The sequence below is a fragment of the Gymnogyps californianus genome, chromosome 8 (assembly GCF_018139145.2).
Source record: "Gymnogyps californianus isolate 813 chromosome 8, ASM1813914v2, whole genome shotgun sequence".
NCBI lineage: Eukaryota > Metazoa > Chordata > Aves > Accipitriformes > Cathartidae > Gymnogyps > Gymnogyps californianus.
The window spans coordinates 2,571,304-2,591,978 of NC_059478.1; the positions used below are offsets into that span (position 1 = coordinate 2,571,304).

Below are 20,675 nucleotides of genomic sequence, written 5' to 3' on the forward strand. Positions count from 1 at the left end.
CACTCTGCTCCAAAATGAGAAAACCCATACCAGTACCGACAGCACTGCAAGGTCCCAGCAGCGTTGGCCCAAGAGAGCTTGGTGTGTTTTGAGACACTGTTCCTCCCTCCACAGACATTTTAGACCACAAGCTTTTCATGCCCCTAATATTGTACTCTTCGACCTATTGATCATAGCTCTTAGCCTTATTCACCACACAGTAACGGGAGAAAAATATTTACACGCTTTCTATCGGAATGATGCCCTGGCATTTTGAAGTACCTGCGAATGACAGACTGCTCCTGGTTTTCAGCAAACAGAAGCAACAGGCCAGCAGCTATTCCATCCGACCAGGTTTGGAGGAACTTCCCTCCCTGACCTGCTTTGTCAGAAATTCGAGATTAAAGGCAGCAAAGACCCAACACCCGCGCTGCAATTCGCTGTAGTAGCTCTTAACAGAACAGCGCAAAATACCCGGCAGAGTGCTGATAACAAACTGTATCAGTAGGAGTAAAAATGGATCGATGTGCTGTCCCCGCACACCGAACGGCTCAGAAAAGTCGTAGTTTTAACACCTGAACTAAAAAGACAGAATAACAAGCAAAACTTTGAATTTCCTGCTTGTCAGCCGTCCCACCAGGTTCCACACACCATCGAGCTCTTCCACATCTCTTCACCATAAAAGTGAAAATAACGCGTAAATGATCAAAATAAACTGTCTGAAAACAGCAGGTGCCAAATACAGTTAAGTTTTATTTTTTATTGTCTGATAACGCTGTGATAATATAAACTGTATAAAGCATGATAAAACACTTCCATAAAACAGAGTAGGTACATATTATAAAATAAAAAATAAAAATATTATGGCAACAAAATGAAAAAAAAACATTAAAAAGAAAATATTACAATAAAATAACAGTACCAGTTTCTTCCTGTATTCCAAAATTTATTGAAAATGTTTAAATTATGCAGCACTAAGATAAGTTACTTGTATTTTCTCTCTTGAGTTTAAACATGCACTAACTCAAACAGAAAAAAACCCTATTGATCAATACAGAAAATGTTATTAATCATGTAACATTGCATGTAGATTTAAGGAGGGATGATGCAGTGGCTGTTAAAAGAAATGCATTATAATTACTTCCCTTCCCATGGGCTTACAGATTTTAGCAATTAAAAGTAGCTCAATAATTCACAATAAAAGGAACAGCCACGGAATTAGCAATAAACTCTGATAAACGAGCAGTTAATGTAAAAATTGTCAGAAAACTATCAAACGAAAGATCAGCGACGCTTCAAAGAGTCTCTGCACAAAGTGATGGCATTCATTGAGACCATGATCTTTGCGCTTGCTAGCATCCTGACAGCCCTTTCAGAAGGACAGAGGGTGAAATCCGAACCCTATTAATGTCAACAGAAATCTTGAGACCGAAATTCCACTTACAGCTCTTGAAGAGAAACACGCGTGCCTTCTGACCACGACACTGCACATCATCCTACTTGCAACGCGCTTTGTTTCCACCGTGACGACAATCCTAGTGAAAGGAGTGCTTTTCTTCTCCATCTGCTGTGGAGCGGTGGACAAGCAACCCGCAGGGCAGCTGGGGACGTGTTTTTCCCGTTCTCACCTCCGCAAACACCTTTGTATGTTCTTTCGCATTAACTCTCGGAGACAGCAATCTCAGCTCGAACTAAACTATTCAGCCCCTACTATCTTCTTCAAACTCCAGAAGAAAGCGGCTAAGGAACAACCGCCGGGCCTGCCAGGTGCATTTGCCGAGAGTTAATCCCACCAACTTTCAGAAAACAAAACAAGCCAGCCAAGCGCCCCGAAAACGTGTGACTCCCAGAGCTTGCACACAGTGCAAGGCCATCGCCGACCTCGGCAGTTCCTTTCGCTCTTTCCCACGTCACACCCTTGCCGATGACATTATCTCAAAGGAGGCTGGAAGTTTTCGGAAGTGCGACTGCATTCTTCTATGCATTTGCAGAGTTAACACTTGTTGAGATGGTACCAGAATAATCTAAGTCTATGCACAGTCTTTCATAATGCAACATACTAACTATATATTCTTAAAAATAGCCCTTAACACATGAACTACTTCACATTCTTACCTAGGAACGTTTTATCTAACCCCGGTAAACATTGCCACTGTCCCTTTGCAAAAATGCGATGCTTTTAATCATGATCAAATGCAAAATCACTTTTAATTTATCCATAAACATTTTGGTCAGAAATACATGAACTAACAATAATTTAACATACAGGTGCTACTAGCTCAAGAATTCAAGCAATGTAATTTTGTGGAACAAAAGAGAAAAAGAAAATATAAGAGGTTGGATTTTTTGCTGAGTGGATACATACATTCTTAAACAGTAGTAAAGTGGACTTCAGTTTTTGTGAAAATATTTGAGATTAAAAGATTCAGGAGCAGATCCTTCTTAGCATCAGTTACAAAAGCTCTACTGGCATTAATAACCAGCTGAGGATCCTACTTATAATATCAAAGACGTATAAACCCCATTTCTTTGATACCCATTTGTTATCAAAAGTTTGTTGGTTTTTTTTAAGAGACACCACTCATGCAAGAAAAGTGAAATTTGAAACACAGCCTGATGATGGAGTTTTGGTAAGGCCAATATAGCCAACGGTTATTAGTGACCAAAACCCCTTCCAGTATAAGAAGTCAAACTTAACAGAGCTAGTAAGCAGCCAAGCGACTTAATGTAGTAGGGAGGTGCTGTTGCCCAGCAGTAGTTAGCAATTATTGACTTTTCAAACCAAAGTCAGAGGAAATCTCATTGATACAAAGCCGAGTGGAATCTGGGCCCAAGCCCAGGTATACATATTGTCTCTGTTACTAAAGTTTTATTCTATTGTGTTTCTAATTCCATCTTAAGTTTCAAGATATGCCCAGTTCACATCAATTAAAAATCAGACAATTGCTCCACTACGAGCAACCAGTGTTTACAATTTTGTAAGAAAAAAACACCCCAACACTGAACCCAATGACCATAGTCAAAATAAACTAATTCCATAGTTTTTAAAATAAGGATATCTCATACTGCATACTGAAATGTTGTCAATGTTTTTAGTTTAAAAAAAAGAAGTACAAAATTATATTGATACTTGAAAATTTACAAGAAAATGTTTTCAGGAGTTTTGCACAGCCCTGTTCAGGAGCAGTGATGCTCTGACAATGTCTTTTTGACTCCAGTTATAAAGATAGAACCAGTTTCTTGAAGGAGTGGGACCTACGACACATCCTCTACGTATGGTTGTTGTTAAGATTGTTCTTATTAAAGAATCTCCTTGCTTCAACACTGCTAAGAGACACGGAGCAGCGAGATGGATTCTCTTTCCTGTATTCAATGCTTTCTATCATAGCTTGCTTGATCACCTGGAAAACAGTGAGCAACGTGTCATTCAGAGAAATAACTAACGTTTTAATGATTTGTTAACTGATAGAAAGTCACACAAGAATATACACCATTTGGGACCAGACCGAGTCCCAATGAAATTCTGAAAGGTAAATCAAAACATGGAGAAAATCTGTACTTAAAGGATATGGAAAATAATTATTATCTTGAGAAAGATTAAATCTTCACTTTTGCTTCCTCTGTCCTGAAGTAACAAGATTTCTTTACTATATTGAGAAAAAAAAAAAATCATTTCTTTATCTGGGATGATCATTTACATTTGTGAATACGGCAAGTCACTCTGCGGATGCTGGGATCATGGTGTCGTGTAACAGCTAGTATCAATTAAAAATAATTATTACTGAGTTAGTTGATAAAGAAATTCCCAGAGATCTTTACAGAAAATTTCCAATTTCCTTTTTTTCCAGTTAGAAAATCATCATACATAAAGAACTGAGTACAAAATCCTGAACATAATGTCTACAACCTACACAGTCACCGTTACCCTGCAGGGCTTTTGATGGTAAAATGGCAAAAACAACACAGAAACCAAATTAGAAAAGAGTATGAATCGGAATGGATCCTAACAAGCACAGGCTCAAACATTATGAAAAGCACACATACTACACTCCAATAGTTCTTCCATTCGGAAGATGGCCACAATACTACCTCAATCCTCTTAGCCACACAAATACTCTTCAGACTTTTTTTTTTCCCACCAGAAAGCACCTCTGGCCTTTTCAGCAGCATATTTGCTTAGTGGTTTATTATTGACAGAGGATCATACATGGTAATACTTCCTACAACATTGATGTTTCAGTACTTCAGAAATAGAGGTCGAGTGAAAAGACCAAATTCTCTTCACCTGATTCTCACTGTGTATCTCATCCAATTCTCTTCAGGTAACTCCAGCCACTGTATTACCTACAGTAACTGGACTCTTCTTTCCTTCCCAGGCTGGAAGGATGCAAGTTGACCATGCCACAGTTTGTGCATGCTTCTACACAAGCTCATGAAGAACTTACCCAGGGTATACTCCAGCCCTCATTAAAATAAAGCAGATTTTTTCCACTGACTATAATGGGCTTTGATCCAGCCTCAACTTTAAGAACAGCAAGGGGCACAAGTAAATGCAGGAAGCACTTTGTATGTCATAACAATCAGGCAAAGACTGAAGTAAACCCCTGTACCTCCTGTATGGCAGATTCAGGGCTTTACTCACATCACCTACTCTCCCATTTAACAGTCGAGACCCTTTAAGCCCCTTCCACACTGGCATACGTACATCTATGTTATTGAGGGTGTTGAACTCCATGAGATCATGAAGCCTCTTGAAAGCCTCATTGGGATACTGGAAGTTGAAGGTAGAGAATGGTGTATTTGGATCATCAAAAATGTCAAAGTCTGCAAAATCCTTCTCTTCCTGTGTTTCTCTTGGAACGCCTGCATACAGAACAAATACAAAAATACAATCTAAATGTTAGGTCTGAGGACTTACCATCTTATTTTTTAATGGCTCTTTTGAAATCCCTAACTACTACAGACAGACTTAAGAGTTATTTCAGAGACAAAACATTTCTAGTACATAATCACCATGTCATTATGAAGCTTCAAAGGAACAGCTAGATTTAGCATCAGAAACTGTGTGCTCACCTGGAGCTTTGTACTTCCGGAAGTTGATGTTGGCCAAAACAAAATGGATTATAGTTGGACAGTCTTTCTCCGAAGAGGTATCCTTTGGTTTGAAAACATAGCACTCCTTCATGCCCTCTCGATCAAATACATTTGGGTCTATTTTTGGAAAAGGAAGCTTGTTCATTTTGGCCCATTTTTCAGCAAGCAAAATTTCCTGAAAAGATAACAAAGACTCAGGTGCATATACGCATCCACGGCAAAGTGAGATTTTATGTAGAGACACACAGGTCAAATTGGTTACTAGAAGCAGTTCTATTAACGCACGCTTCTTTATGGCAGAAGGACTCATCAAGTCAATCTTTGTACAGACAACCCAGTACGGCAAACTGAGCACCTAATTCAGCCTGCCCGATCCTCACCACCTGCGATGATTCACAGGAAGGAAAGAGCTGGTCTGTCACATAAATCTTTGGGTGAATTTACAGAGCTGACAGCTAGAAAAAACGATCCGTAATTTTACTTGCAAACTGAGTATCAGTGCTATGGAAACCAACGAGAGTTAATAAACACCAATCCACGCGTTGTTATGTTCAGAGTCACATCATAGCACAGAACGGCATTTGAAAGCATGCTAAGTGAAGAAGTAAGTCTGGAAAACAGGCTTTTTTTTCCTCGTGACAACTCAGTAAACAAAATTCGTAAATAATGACTCAAAAGCGTGTAACGAGGGTGTGTGAGAGGGAGGAGAGGGAAGGTCAACATTTTTAATCTTGGTTTTCAATGAAATAGGACTCTTCTTTGGGCAACTGTTTTGGATACGCAAGAGATTAAAAGATAGTGTGTGTAAAATGATAAAACAAGAGTAGAGTCATTGACTTCAGCTGGCTGATGTCCCTGTGTGTTGGAGTAATAGAAGTATATTAGAGCGCTACCATAGATACAGGCCAACTCTTGAGCTGGCATTTACTCTTTGTAATGCAAGCAGAACCAATGGGATTGCACAGCCAGTACACAAAACTGGTTTCTGTCCTTTAGGCCATTAGCATACAGCCTCTGCTTGTGGACTATACCTGTGTATTAGCTGCAGCTACGTCACTCTTTTTATTATAGACATATTTGCGCTTCAGAAATAATGAACCATTCCCTTCAACAGTGGCTTCATGAAAACCTAAGGCACCATTTAATTTTCCCACCATTTTTTCTTGCGTAAAAGGATTTTGCCTTTTTAAAATTACAGTTTACAGAAAAACCTTCAGGATACCACTTGACTTCCAATCAATTTCTCCATGTTACGGTATGTTCCCCAAAACGACACAGAGGATTGCAGCTGACGGAGACAGCAAGCTCAATGCATAGGCTAAGAGTAACAGAGACGACTATACGCAGCCTTTTGCACGGACTCCACGTGCAGAACATTAAGAAGGATGGAAAAAGAAGATGTTTCAGAGGAGACAGCAGTGCTGTGTCAGTAAATGTAGCTGATGGGGAAAATACTCAGATATGACAAAAAAGGAGACAAATTCTTAAACAAATAGAAAATTAAAGGAAGGAACCCACTGTGGGACTCAGTCAATTAAGGAAAAATGAAGGATCTCAGCACTAGTAAGAGTCTTCTCAGTGCTCTATTCTTCCAAGCAGTCCCCAAGAGACCTAGAGATTTCAGAAGTTACTCCTTTTGATTCTCCTGAAGCTTGTTTTCCTTTGCATTTGACAACACTGATCTAGAGTTCATTTTGCTACTGCTGTTATTTTCTGACGTTGTTTGGGGGGTTTGTCCCTTGATAGCAACAGGAAGGAAAAAAATACTCTGTTTGTTCTAATTGTAATTTGTCTGTAAAGCAACAAAGAATGCCAGTTGTTTCTCAAACAGGCATGTTTTCTTGGTTTCCTCAAAAATTATTTTTAAAAATCCACTTGGGTTTCAAATAAATATTGCCTCTTTTTTGAGAACCTCACAATAGTCTCATAAGCGCTGCTTTTTCTGTCAGCTACCAAAATGATCCAACATTAAGCCTTTCTGATCAGTTGGAGCTGTCTGGATGCGTAGGTTGTACAGGTCGTACAGACTGGCAGCTGTGCTTTCCACACGTGCTACAGAAAACAGTCACATCATTTAATCCGTATTTTTCTGTTGGTGCTTTGCTCTGGCCTGAATGGATTTAGGAACCCTACTTAAACGAGTACTGGGATTATCCTAGTGAGATGTAAATGAACAGTTAGCCCCACTTCCAAAATGTTACATATTTAGCAATACCAGAGCGACTGAGACACATTTCTGCAAGATGATGACAGAAAACCATTCATTTACATCATAGCATCACAGAGGAGAACAGCTGCACAGAGCTAGAGCACTAGCACAATGGTAAATGACTTACTTAATTGTTTAATACTGACATAAAATAAAATTCTGCAATTCAGTGTGAAGGCAAGACTTCCATAAAAACAACAGAGCTACTACTTCAAATGAATTATATTAGCCTTCTTTGTGTCAGTTGTCTCATGTGAGTCATGTAAACAGGAACTGAGGCAGAGTGCAATATCCCGCCTTGACGTGGAAACAAATTGCTCCAATGCTGTTGATACAATGCACTAATGCCTTCTGGAACCATGAAATGTGCAACCAACCTGACTGGAAGAATACAACTGAGTCAACTTAAATTTATGAACACAAAGAAAGGCATGGCCTATCTTACTTACTTTGAAAGGGGGACTGGAATCACTTGGCCTTGCTGAAAAATCAAAAGAGATGATGAGATCAACGCCTCTTTGAGGTCTTAAGATAAGTGGGTACGGCAGGTTAAATGTAAGCCCACTGTCCACTATATGAATCTTTTTGCTCTTCACATCTAGTGGCTCATATATCCTCTCAAACTCATCAGGATCTGCACAGAACAAATGAAAACAAAACAAAACAGGAACACACGAGTTAAGAACTGAAATTTTGATAGGCTTTCCAGTGTTTCCACAAGTACTGAAGATTCCACAGAATTTAAAATGTACAGTATCCCAGCTAAACAGACCATGAACTCATGTGTAACCTTAACTCTCATCTTAACAACTGGAGAATGAGGTGAAAAAAACAGAGCTGGAAGGGACCTCAGTAGGTCAAGTACACAAACGCCCTGTCCCGAGGCAGAAGCAGAGGTGGCTCGAGGCAAAACCGAAGGCGACAAATGCCCAAGTTTGACCCTAGCCTTCCTACGTTTACCCCGTCATCCCTAACAACCCATACACAAGGGAAGTGTTTATGGGACATTAAGAGACAGATTCCTGACGTACATCCCCCCAGTGTCCTACAACCCCTGCCCAAACCTCTTCCCCCAGCTTCCCTCCCAATCCCCCGTCCTTCCCAGCTCCTCTTCCCCAAATAACTGAAATTTGCCCAAAAAGCCCTGATGTGGCTCTGCTCTTGCGTGACGCTTGTCTGTGTCTGCTTCTGTCCATCCAAATTAGGACTATCAAGTCCTGTTTTTCAACCCACACCAAATCTCATGACCTCATACTCACTACCATACTAGGAACAAAAAGAAACGGTAACCCATCTCCGTATCTGAAATTCAAGCATTGGGCAGAATTACATGTAAGCAGCTTACTGCTGTTACTGTCACGGTATAGTATAAAATAGTCTCCTATCTCGAACGCCCAAACTGAGGGCTGAAGAAGATGATGTTTCCCCTTTAACCCCAATATTCCCTGGGTGCAGCTCAGGAAAAAACAAGCAATTTTTCATAAGTGTCTTTGCACTTACCCAAGTCTCTGGATACTACTAAACAATCCCTGCAGTACTTAAAACTTTTCTCCTGACAGTCTTTTCTTGCTCTAGATCTTAAAAATATTTCTAGTGCATGTTTTTGCCTTTTGACTGAAAACTAATGCTCATATCTGTAGAGGGCAGTGTAATCTAAGGAATGCTGAATAGAATAATATAATTATTTCTCATATAATTAGATTTCCTAGCACCTACTTATTGGCAATGGAAGTAATCTGAAAAAAAAGATATTTTAATGTGAAGAAAATCCATCAAAAATAATTCAAACTCTAGTTCCTATCATTTCAAGATCCATGAGAAAAATTTATTGTTATTAGCAGCAAAAAAATCTCAGAACAGATATTCTGACTTTTTATTTCTGTTACTGTTTATTAGAGGGCACATTGCTAAGAAATGAGGCACCAGTTTCCTAATATTTGCCTTGATTTCTAAGGGAGAAAACACTTTCGAATCATTGCCTATTGCTAAAGGGCTAAGTGTGTTTATAGACCTATTTTAGAACCAGATATATTTCATAACCATGAATTAGCATAAATCAATGAAAATGTATTAGTCTTATCAAATTCATCACAATTAAAACAAACTGGTAAAAAAATACACTTACTACAGATCCTTTTAGCACAAGCAGACCAGTTTTGTTTTGCCCTTCCTTTTTTAAAGACACCATTTCAACCATAATTTAACCCTTGTTCTCAATAGAATTTCTAAAAAATGCAGAAATATTTTTGTTCAAGTTTTGTATTATCTTCTTTTACAAAATTTGAATTTGAAAGTCAACAGTGATCCTTCAAACAAGAATAGTATCACCTATAATAATGTTTGTGATAGGAGTGTCACTGCATACACAAACTTCCTACCAAAAAGGCACTGAAGAACGAGACGGTTCCTATTGCTTACAGCCTTCATGGCTCTATAATCAAATTTATCATAATAATTTTATGATATTTTAAATGATAAAACATCATAATGCCACCAATAAATTTATAATGACCACATAGATTGTTTTTATTAGCCGTGGTCTCCTGTGATTACAGGAGAAATTCAACTTGAAGGTTTTTCTTTTTATTGTAATTCATTTTAGAAGTACATTTCTCATCTTTGAACTGAGGAGAAAAGTTCCAAAATGCAGCTTGTGTCCATGTTACAGGGTCAGAATTCAAAAAGCAACGAGGATAATCCAGTGTTATTTTAACGACATGACTTGAAGGGCAGACTCAGCATGTGATTCGATTTGATTTACACAGGATCTGGAGCCAGAGGCCAGAAGCAGCACACAATACCCCGGCGAGACAAGGCAAGCAGGCAGACTGAACTGTGGGTCAGGGCACTGCAGGTGAGCCTGCGATTGCTCCTGGGAGAGGCGTAACGTACAATAGGTATCCCTGACGCTAAAAGAAGCGTCACCTACTCTATAACCCCTGCTGTAGTTATTCTGCAGGGCTGGATAAGAAAGCTTTGTTCTTTTTGTACTTTACAACACATGAATCCAGGACAATCATTCTATATACTCTAGCAGCCCTGGTAAGTCAATCCATCATTATTCATCAAACAGTATGAAGACTGAATGGAGTATTTATGCTCTGAGAGCCTTCGACATTAATTTTCAGCCCATGCGGACTGCTTTTATGAAAGATGCATCCATATTACAAGAAGCTTTCAGTCCATCAAACAGCAAACTGGGAGAAGCACAAGATGTTTACGAGTATAGCTCTGTGTGAAACCAGCACAGCATGCCTATCTGATTTGCAGTAATCGGATACACAAACGGATATTAAGAATTGTTTGGAAATAAAAAAGAGAGCATGTTCTAGAGACCAAACTTTGTCATAGATGGCAGCTTCAATGGAAGTCTGGGGGATGAAAAGGGCATTTGCTACTGACGTGCATCTACTATAACACAGTTTCCATAAATACCGAAAGAAGGAAGCAGAGATTATGAGTTATTTTTTCCCTATTGTTATTCACTTGGCATTTTCTCAAGTGATTTTGGTGTGTTGTAATATCAAGGCACAGAAACAGAACAACTCTGAGTTCACAATGAAATCATTCAAGGGGTGTAAAGTTTTAAAGCATATTTGAGATCAATTAAGAAAATGCTCAGCATAAATAGAATCCGTAGCAAAGCGAAGCCAAGCATTTTACTTTCAAATCAAGCAGCTGGGGTCTTTGCTGTATGCACTGCAGACCCTAAATTCAATCCTCAGTAATGACTGTAACATCAGCTTAGGTCTGCCACAGTTCATCCTCTGCAGTGCAACTCAGTGGGTCTACAGACGGTTTGTGACAACTGGAGATGTAAAGTATTATTTATATCCTTTTTGATTCATTTATTTCTCCTTTGGAGTGTCTGGTGATAAAGAGAAAGTAAGTCCTAAAGCAATTCAGACTTCCCTCTGTACTCAAGCTGATAGGTAAACTGCTAGTGGTAGGAATAAATATGCAAAGCTTAAATGCATCCAGTGCCTTGGTAATAGACAGTATTTTAAATTTACACCAAAGTTTCCTTTCTGTCTACTCCTCTGGGCTCCTAGGCTCTTACATATATTAGCAAAATTCACAGCATTAAAATGTGGATACACCTATCACACTACTGAATGATTAGATTTTATATTAACTACTGAAATTTCAAGGGTTTTTTGACCATAATGTTGCAACTACTCATAGCTGTTAGATTTGAGTTGTTAGTTCAGGTTTATGAGTGTGGGCTTCAGCTAACACTAACACAATTGCAGTTATGTCAAACTTCTGCCAGACATTTTACCCAAAGAAATTTCAGACACTCAAGAGTAATTGTCTCAGAGGTGCAGGCTCACTCTGTCAAACCAGCATTTTATTTCTAATTGAAATTAAAACCCAGGAAGTTGATAGTTGAAGATTTCTTAGAATTAGACTACTTCTAATTCTGAAGACTATCCACGTCTTAATTATGCAAAATTCTCATCAACTGTCATTTTTTCCAACCATAAATCTACTACCCGCTTTCCTGCCTCTTTTACAACTACTATAAATATTAAGATTACCCAGTTGTAAACACCTCTGAGATGACAAAAATATTTAGAAAGTGGAGTGCAGATGGAAATTACTATACAACCACTCAAAGGGATTTGTTACATTAACAAATACACATTAGAGCGCATCTCCTACTTAAGCTTTTAAACGACATCTGGTATTTACTATTGCATTATGACCAGCTAGGACAATCTCTTTCCTCTAAATAGAAAATAAGGGCTGAAGTGACTACTATTATTACGAGGGATGGTTGGTAGTGCTGCGCCGCTACACAAGAACATGGAAGGAACACCACTTTCAGAGATTTGTAGTTCCTCGGCTTGATGGATGTCAGTAATAACCCATTATAATCCAGAAGCATTACAGTTTGTATCACAGAAATTGTATGTGGAGGCTCCATCAAGTATGCATCTTCACTGTGATGTAACTTTTCTACAGGGCAACTCACATCCTTAACTCAGTGCTCTGTTGCCTACTGAGGAAGAAAAAAAAAAAGCACCAGTGCCAGAAGAATACTAAGAAATTAATTGGCTTTCATTGAGAAGATTGTAACGAACACCGTCTATAGCAAATCTTCAAAATACTAATCAAACGTGATTCCTAATTCTTTGCAGCTACTGTCCCAGACACCATATAATTCATGGAGTGGGGGAAGACACTGAACTTCTTTTGCAAATAAACATTTTTCTGAAATTCTTATTTTCCATCCACATTCCTTGCCTCCTGCTTAAGCCAACGTGAAATGTGGATGCATCTACACATCAGTCACACCTGAAATGTGAAGGCACCTGACAAATCAGTCACACTGGGAAGAACATGGTGTCAGTAAAGCAAGGATCTACAAGTAAAGAAGTGTGTTGCCTGCACAGGTTTTTCAGAGGAAGACAGAGACAGCAGAAGAGATACAAAATTTTTATAACAGGGAAGCCCTGTAGGAGAAGAAGGAAAGGTTTTATTTCCACCAGAAGGCTTAGCACCAATAAGAGAAAAGGAACAACACAGGATACCCTTTGGAGAAGTCCAAGAGAGTGAGAAAGTGGCCTTAAAGGGCACCATACACAAAAACAGCTTGGTCACCTCTGCCAGCAATTCCTTCAAAACAAAGAGCCACTTCCCCTCTAAAAGGTACTGACTGTTCCGCACACTCTGCCAGCGGACAGGGGAGGCGGGCAGCAGACAGAAGTCACTGAGCAGTGCCCTTTGAGACACCCAGTCACCTCACAACCTCTGCTGCTGATCAACACTCACAACTGCCGCTACAGAAACTTTCTCCCGCCTTCAGGTACGTGCTGTTGTAAGCCTCATAGTTCGATGTTACCACACTGAGAACTCGCTGTTTCTGGTTTTACTAATGAATATGCAGCAACATAGTTAGTTTCTGCAAACTAACCTGCAACAGCTGCATCTAGTTCATCTTCCTCCACGGACTCCTGAGTAAGAAGGTCTGCCAGAGGAGAGAGCGGGTAACAGCTATTGAGGTTCAATCCCAGCATGAAGTTGTGCACTTTCCCAGCACGCCCTTCCCTGGTGTTGAAAAGGGTGCTATCACCCACCAAAGCCATCAGCATTCGCTGCACCCAGCTTTCTTGGCTGCTGTTCTGATATTCTTGATTTGCCTCAGCATTTTCAGTGCCTGTAGAGGAAAATGAAAATAACCAATGGTGAGACAGTTAACTTATAAAGTATAAAACCAAGATTTCTGGGTCTACCAAAATAAAGGACCTATTAAAATAAAAGGAACTGGGTCCTTTTCAAGCCTTCTTTCAAGGAGCCGTGGACTGAATGAAGGAGCTTTGCTGCAAGAACTTCAGAGGAATGGAGAGAAACCATCCTCTTAACTTCACAGGCCAGTGAAACTTCTCATCTGCAGTACAGTAGTGTGGATGTGTCCATCAGGAAAATAGATTGGCAACGTGTTAGATGACATGAGCCGGACTTACTTAGTCTGGATGGAAAGGGCAATGAGGATATGGCTTTATCTGTGCTAGCACCCAGAATGCAAACTCTCCTGGGCTCAGGGGACAGCCTGGAGTTGCCAAGTTCCATACTCTTTGTAGACCTAAATTCATCTGGATATGTACTGACACCCTTCTCCATCCTTTGCTGATTGCTAGAAACCCAGCTTTCCTTAAGAAGGCAGTTAGTCTGCATAAAAGAGAATGCTACAGCATGGGAATTCTAAAATATCTGAAAATATCCTTACAGTAAACTGTAAACTACAATCAATATCTGGTTTTAATTAACTAAAGAGCACAATGAAAATTCCAGACTTAGATGTCTATAGCTAGATGTTGCAGTGCAAATTACTTGGATTGGCATCACCTTGCATTCGTAAACTGTCAAAACTTGACTTTTTGGGGTGTTTCGTATAAGAAGATAATTCAGGCTCAGGCTTGATACTTTAAATCCAGCACTGAAATACGCCTCTTTAATCCAGGCTTTAAAGGAGCTGGATAAGTAGAGAGAAAACAAGCATCAAACACCACAAAGTTTAGAGGTCCAACATCTGTACAATAATATTCTACAGAAGTCAGAGGGCTTACCAAGTGTTTACAAATCACAGATTTGTAGGTTGTCCACTATGGCTACAAACTATGACAGAAATGTAGTGTTTCGTGCTGCTATAGTGCTTAAACAGGAAACCCACAAATACATACAAAATGTGGTATCACCCTCTCCCTATTATTTTACACATAAGGGGAATTGAAAAAGTAATCATTTAACTGAGCTAATGACATAATTCACTGTCTCATCGCACAGGATTTTCTTTTCTTCCTGTAGATCCTAAAATTACAAAAAGCTGCATTCCCATCTTTGCTTTAGTTGTTAAAAACATAATCAATTTCTTCAGCTGAAAATCACTGTTGTCCCCAAAAGTATCATCAAATACAGAAAGCATTATCAGGATGAGACAGAGACCCTGACTAAAACTACAGAAATTTCCAGGTGGCTTAGGTACCTAAAGATAATTTTCAACAGGATCTTTTCTTCCCACTGCCCAATGTTCCCCTTGTGGTTGTGCCTCTTCTGGGAAAATGGATTTGGGCATTGTCCAAGCACCAGGAATTTCCTGTATCAGATGTCATTTGTAAAGGTGCTAGAAGACATCTATGAATGCTGGAAACACAAATTAAACCATTCTCAGGTAAATATTTGATCAAGGAACCCTTGAAAACAATGGATAGCATTAGTTTGCTGGGCTGGTAACAATTCAAACATGCCTCTGAGCTCAGTAGCTTGCTGGCAACAGACTTCTGGAGATCACTGCCTCAGCAAGCCTAATTTTTGGGTGTATGTGAAATTGCAGACCTCTGTGAAGCCCTGGTGGGCTGACGCCAAGACTGAAGATGTGCAAGAGAATGGTTTGATCATCAGCTTGAGCAGGAGGCATGAAGTCAAGCCAAAGGCCCTCCTGAGGTCTCTTGTTCAACATTTCTCTATTTTGCTGAGCCACTGGCTCCTTTAAGATCCTTGGACTAGGCAATTAAGTTTTACCATTGGTATAAATGAGAGCAGAGCTCTCAGTTATAAGAGACCATTGCCAAGACTAAGGAAAACCGCCTATGGCTAATTACAACATCCACAAACTTGACCACGCTACACAGAAGCTGATGAAACAAGTAAACTATGAAATAAAATGTGAGGATTTCCTTACCTTTTGGATGATGTGATTCATCTTCACTGTCTGAACTGTCATTGCTTACAAGGTGCTTTAGCCTAATATTTTCTGTTGAAAGAAATGTAAAATTACTTTAAACTGCTAGGGTTTAATTGTCAGAACAGCTAAGAATTTCAAAACAGTTTGAGTCACAAAACTATCATAGTCTTCATAACAGAAAATACAGCTGAAGAGATTCGATCTGCTGTGGCCATGTCTATGTTCAGAATCTGATCAGAATATATTGGCTTTAGCCTGCAATTTTTGCAAAGCTCCTGCACTAGGCAGATTAGCCAAAGGGCTGAGAAAACAAAACGTAATCCTAAAGCAGCACCTACCACTCACCTCTGCACCACGTATCTGACACATTTCATTCACCTTGATTAAAATTTAGATGTATAGCTCCCGTCCTCTCAATAACTCCTAGTGAACTAGGAAGACAACGTTAATTTCTGTTAATTACCTGCTAATTTTAAAAAAAAAGAGGAACGTTCAACCTCATTCATACATATATGAACGGGTACCCTTAAAAACAGCGGGGGAAAAACAAAAGATGGTTATGAAAGTTCTGCTGGAGTATGCGTGAAAAATAAAGGCCAATGCAGTTACACAGGTAGAAAAGACAATGGTTTTAATCTCGTAACATTAAGTGAGAGAAATAAAAACAGCAACGAGTGAACTTCTCTGGCAAAAATCTGCATTTTGTTAGGGTTAACAGCTTCGTTCCCGAAACAACCACAAAGTCATTGTTGACTGTTCATTACTATCTCAAGGCATTATTTCAAAGTCAAAATGAATATACTGAAAAAGCGACACATTCCACTCCTCAGGTAAGGTTTGTAGTGGAGGTGAATTCATGTGAGAATGGATTATAGGCTGACAACATCATTTTCGCTAATTGTGGAGGGAAGTCTTTCTTGAAATACAGTAAATTTGCAATGTTTTATGAGCAGCCTCATCTTGGAAGCTTATATCCTACAGAGACTAGAGACAGGGACTGAATTCCAGTGATGCAAATGTATCCAAGAGAAGACTTTTGAAAACTAAACCCCTTTACTCCCTAGTATAATGTATGCTAGGAATCATCTCTAATTGAAAGTTGAAGCCAGTTAAAATAAACTGAATGAGGGTTGTTTCCTAATGAGCTTGAACATATCATCAACTAATTGTTTTTTCCATTAAAAAGTGAAAATAAAATAACATCTACTTTTTCTCACAGAAGGATAATGTAGATGTTGGTCTCTGGTGGCATACCTCTCCCTTGGGCTGTAATTTCCAACAAATGCTGTAATTGCTACCAAATACGGTATCAAAACAATGGCAATTACACTTTGCACTTTTTGCTTAAGTCTAAATCTAATTCCTATAAGCACGCCTGGCTGAAAGAGAAGATTGAAGAGAGAGTCACCGTAATATCAAGTGTAAAAACCCACAGCTTTATTACCCTTGGTAATGAATACCAGATACAGATGACCACCACTGTGGCTTATTTTCTAAAGAGGATTATATCCTCTCAGACTTACATACAACATTGTAAAAATCCCCACAGAAACAGAAGAGCTTAGTCATCATCTGTTTTTCCTTAAATACTTTTTCTTTTCAATACTCAGTGCGTCCTCAATCACTACTCAAATACTGTCAATGGACAAACGCACCAAAGACAAACATGTACAAATTTTTGAGCGATGACATAGGAGACAGGTCAAAATAAAAATTAGTGACCAAAAAAGGAAGCTAACAAAAACAACAAATGCAATTGTTGGACATCAAATCATCTCTTTAAAGCAACCCCTATGCAAAATTTATAATTTACTGCTCTAGGTGTGATTTACACATGCTGTGTGCAACACTGGCTCTTCTAATGTCCACTGGCATTTCGCCATTCACTTTGGCGGTACCAAGGTTTCACTGGGACATCTTCAGCTCTGGTAATAGATTGTGGTTCAAGTCACATTAGTATTCTCACATCTAATCCCACTTCAAAGCGTATTTTTTAAATTATATGTGAAATGAGCCACGGATGAGAGAGAACATTCTGTCTCTCAACATCTTAAAAAGCAGTAACACAGACTCTTCCACTATCAAATGTATTGACAGAGATTCCCCATTAGTAGGTGTATCAGAAATATGAGACTGGAGGCACAGGTCTCATTTTCATCCATAAATAAGTACATTATCTAACAGCTGAATACCATCTGTTAGGAGACAGAGACAGCGAAGGGGCTTGGGGTTTTTTTAAATCAACTCAATCTGCATTTTCTCTCCATGCTCTTCAGAAAAATCTGGCTGTCTAGTACAATTTATTTACTGGTTATATATTTCCCTGTAATGCTGTCTTCTGAATAGGAAAAAAAATATAAAAACCCCTTTCATTATCAACTGTGTTCTCGAATAAAACACAATAAAGTCTATCCAAACCAAGCTACAACTCCTTCCTTACAGCCATTTGTGCATTAGGAATGAAACTGAAATCATTAAATTAGTAAGCAAAGGATCAGATACCAACAGGTGACTTGTGGTTAGAATGGAACAATCTAACAATTCAGAGATGATAAAATTTGGTTTTACTTTACTAATCCCTTGAATAATACAGTCCACTGTCAAGAGACTACACAAGTAACTATCAAGTATTTGTCAGCTTCTGATCTCCAAAAACTAGCGTAACAACATAAAAAAGGGATTTGGATTCTTTTAACTTCATGAAAATAGTCACATATATGCATGTGACTTTCAGTACCTCTGATACTGATCAGAATCAAAAGTGAAAGAAAGAAAATTACTAACCCTCTTTCCCTGACCTCATCAGCATCTAGCAATATCAGCAATTAAAGTTACTTGAATTCCACATTCTTAAAACGACTACCAGCAGTGTGCCATCCTTCCACAGAGTGTGCACTGAATCTTGCTAGTAATTGTTGTGCATAGTAGAATTATTTACTAATATTACCTAATTCTTCTTCCATGGTGGGACCTTTATTTTGAGAATTGGAGACGCCAAGCACTCTGTTAAATAATATAGAAAATGCACTGCCCCAGACACCTGAAAGGGAAAAAGTAAACAACGAATGGAGGCTGGCAGAAGAAAAAAACCCATATATTGAACTATTCAAGCAGTTGCTTGCTCTCTAAACACACCTCTGATTTTGGAACATGCTAAGTCATAAGCTCAGATGTACATACCAGAAACAAAAAAACAGGGAATGTCAATCCATGTCTGTGAAATCTTTCAAATGGATATCTTCCAACAAATTGAGAACTCTACTTCTTGTTTCACACTTTGTATGATTGCATTTAAAAGCCCTTGTCCATGAACTACTGAAATAAGTTTTATTTTGAAGTCTCTTTCTGTCACATACTCACCCATCAAGAAATGCAAGGGATTTTCACTATACTTCTTCACCACTGTCCCCATAAAAAATTTGCTTCCAAACAAATCAGGAGACATAAAAGTGCCATACTTTGCCATACCAATCTCATACGGACTGAATTCCACCCAGTCTGCAAAATAAGAAACAAAATTGGGCTTAGTTAGCAATCTCAGCCTGAATAGAAACAGAGGATGAAAATACAGAAACGAATGAAACTGCTGTCCAAGTAAAGAAATTTTAGTTAAATGGGAAGCTAAATAACCAACAGGAACATCTCTTAGGTTGTGCAGAAGTCAAAATTTTGATTTCAAATGAAGGACAGTCTAATGTATCAGCAGAGAAGGAATTCTCATTCTCATTCTCTCTTATCGCAACAAACTTTGGTGAAAAACTATGAGGTTGTAAAAACAGCAATATAAAAGTAGCAATCATGAATAAGAAAAACAAAATGACATCTGGTTTTCTTCTCATGCTTCAATGATTCCCTGTCACATGAAACGCAACATGGGTCTAAGTTCCAAGTTGCTTTTCTTTCACTGTGATCCTACCAAAAACATGGAGGGCAGTGACAAAGGCAGCAGAAAAATTATTTAATATCACAAAAGTTGTGAAATATTCTAGGAGAGGCATTTGGATTCCACCAAAACCTAGAGTTTCTAGTGAAATCCAATACGAAAAGGCAAAGCTGAGAGGCAGCTGAGAAACTTCTTAATACCAAACAATGCCAAACATATTATTTAAAGTACGTGCCATTTTATTGAATAGAGAGCTCAACAAAAATATGGAATAAAATGTTCAAATGTATTTTCTGACCTTAGCAGAAAATTTCAGAAGTGATTTACATTCTATGATGTATGCCTTTTTTGAAAATGGATTTTAGCTGATTTTGAAATATTTTCTTTGATACCAGTGGAGTTGCTTACATCAGAGAACTCATTTCAAAAAGGAGCAATAACAAACAAAAAATACCCTACATTTTTAGTATTTCACCCATGCATCTATTTTATCTTCCATATTTTTAGTAGTGATTGATGTGACTGTTTCTGTGAAATTAGAAATAACTCTGAAACAGAAAGGCAAAAGAAACAGCTTTGAAAAATCCCCACAAGTCATAGGATGCCATCCACTCCTCAAGTTATTCAGTGTTTCTGTTGAAATGTTACGTGTAACTTTAACCACTCGTCCTGAAAAGGAAAGATTTAATCATAACTGCTGAGAGTTTCGTTTCATGAGGCAGTGCTTATCTATGCTAAGTCAAATACAACATCCTATTTTCCAAATAAACCACCCACAAATCTTCACATTTACTGGAGCAGAAGGAAATTCCTTTGAAGACCCAGTCCAGGAATTTAATGGTATTTCCCTTTAGATATATAAACAGGAATTGGCAGATATGTATTCAGAACCATGTTGACAGCAAAACTGAATTTAGAATTAGAATTAATTTAATCTGTGATAGTCCACTTTAATTTTGTATTTGCACTGAAGATGATGATTTCTCAAACCACATATCCTGCTTAGGGAAATAAGATTTCTGCCTTAAAATTACAGGGCTTCAGCATTAGCTTCTGCCATTCCAGAAGCTCATTGAGACAGCGGCCATTTAAACGAGCAGGACTTGAACGTCCTAAGAGACAAGAACTCTATACCAAGAGAAATACTTAGTGTTTATATATGAGTAAACTGGGCCAGCTTCTTGGCTGTGGCTTAATCCAAAATGTACTAAAGTCAAACCTCTCAGCTGTGTTCACTGCATTTTGGATACGGCCCTGATGTCAGTTAGATCATAACTCTACGCTGCTTCATACCAGCGGAAGATGCAACAGATTTTTCCTGT

General features: G+C 38.6%; 1 protein-coding gene across 1 annotated transcript in view; it reads right to left on the reverse strand.

The window, feature by feature from the left end:
- Window positions 1–712: 712 nt before the first annotated feature.
- Window positions 713–20,675, reverse strand: part of PLA2G4A (phospholipase A2 group IVA) — an 86,446-nt gene continuing 66,483 nt past the window's right edge. The window contains exons 12-19 of the mRNA XM_050901323.1: window positions 18,831–18,968; window positions 18,418–18,510; window positions 15,468–15,539; window positions 13,203–13,445; window positions 7,732–7,916; window positions 5,053–5,248; window positions 4,685–4,842; window positions 713–3,380 (exon numbers count right to left, since the gene is read on the reverse strand). Coding sequence (XP_050757280.1) covers window positions 3,249–3,380; window positions 4,685–4,842; window positions 5,053–5,248; window positions 7,732–7,916; window positions 13,203–13,445; window positions 15,468–15,539; window positions 18,418–18,510; window positions 18,831–18,968 — 1,217 coding nt within the window. The 3' untranslated portion in view covers window positions 713–3,248. The remainder of the gene's footprint in view (window positions 3,381–4,684; window positions 4,843–5,052; window positions 5,249–7,731; window positions 7,917–13,202; window positions 13,446–15,467; window positions 15,540–18,417; window positions 18,511–18,830; window positions 18,969–20,675) is intronic.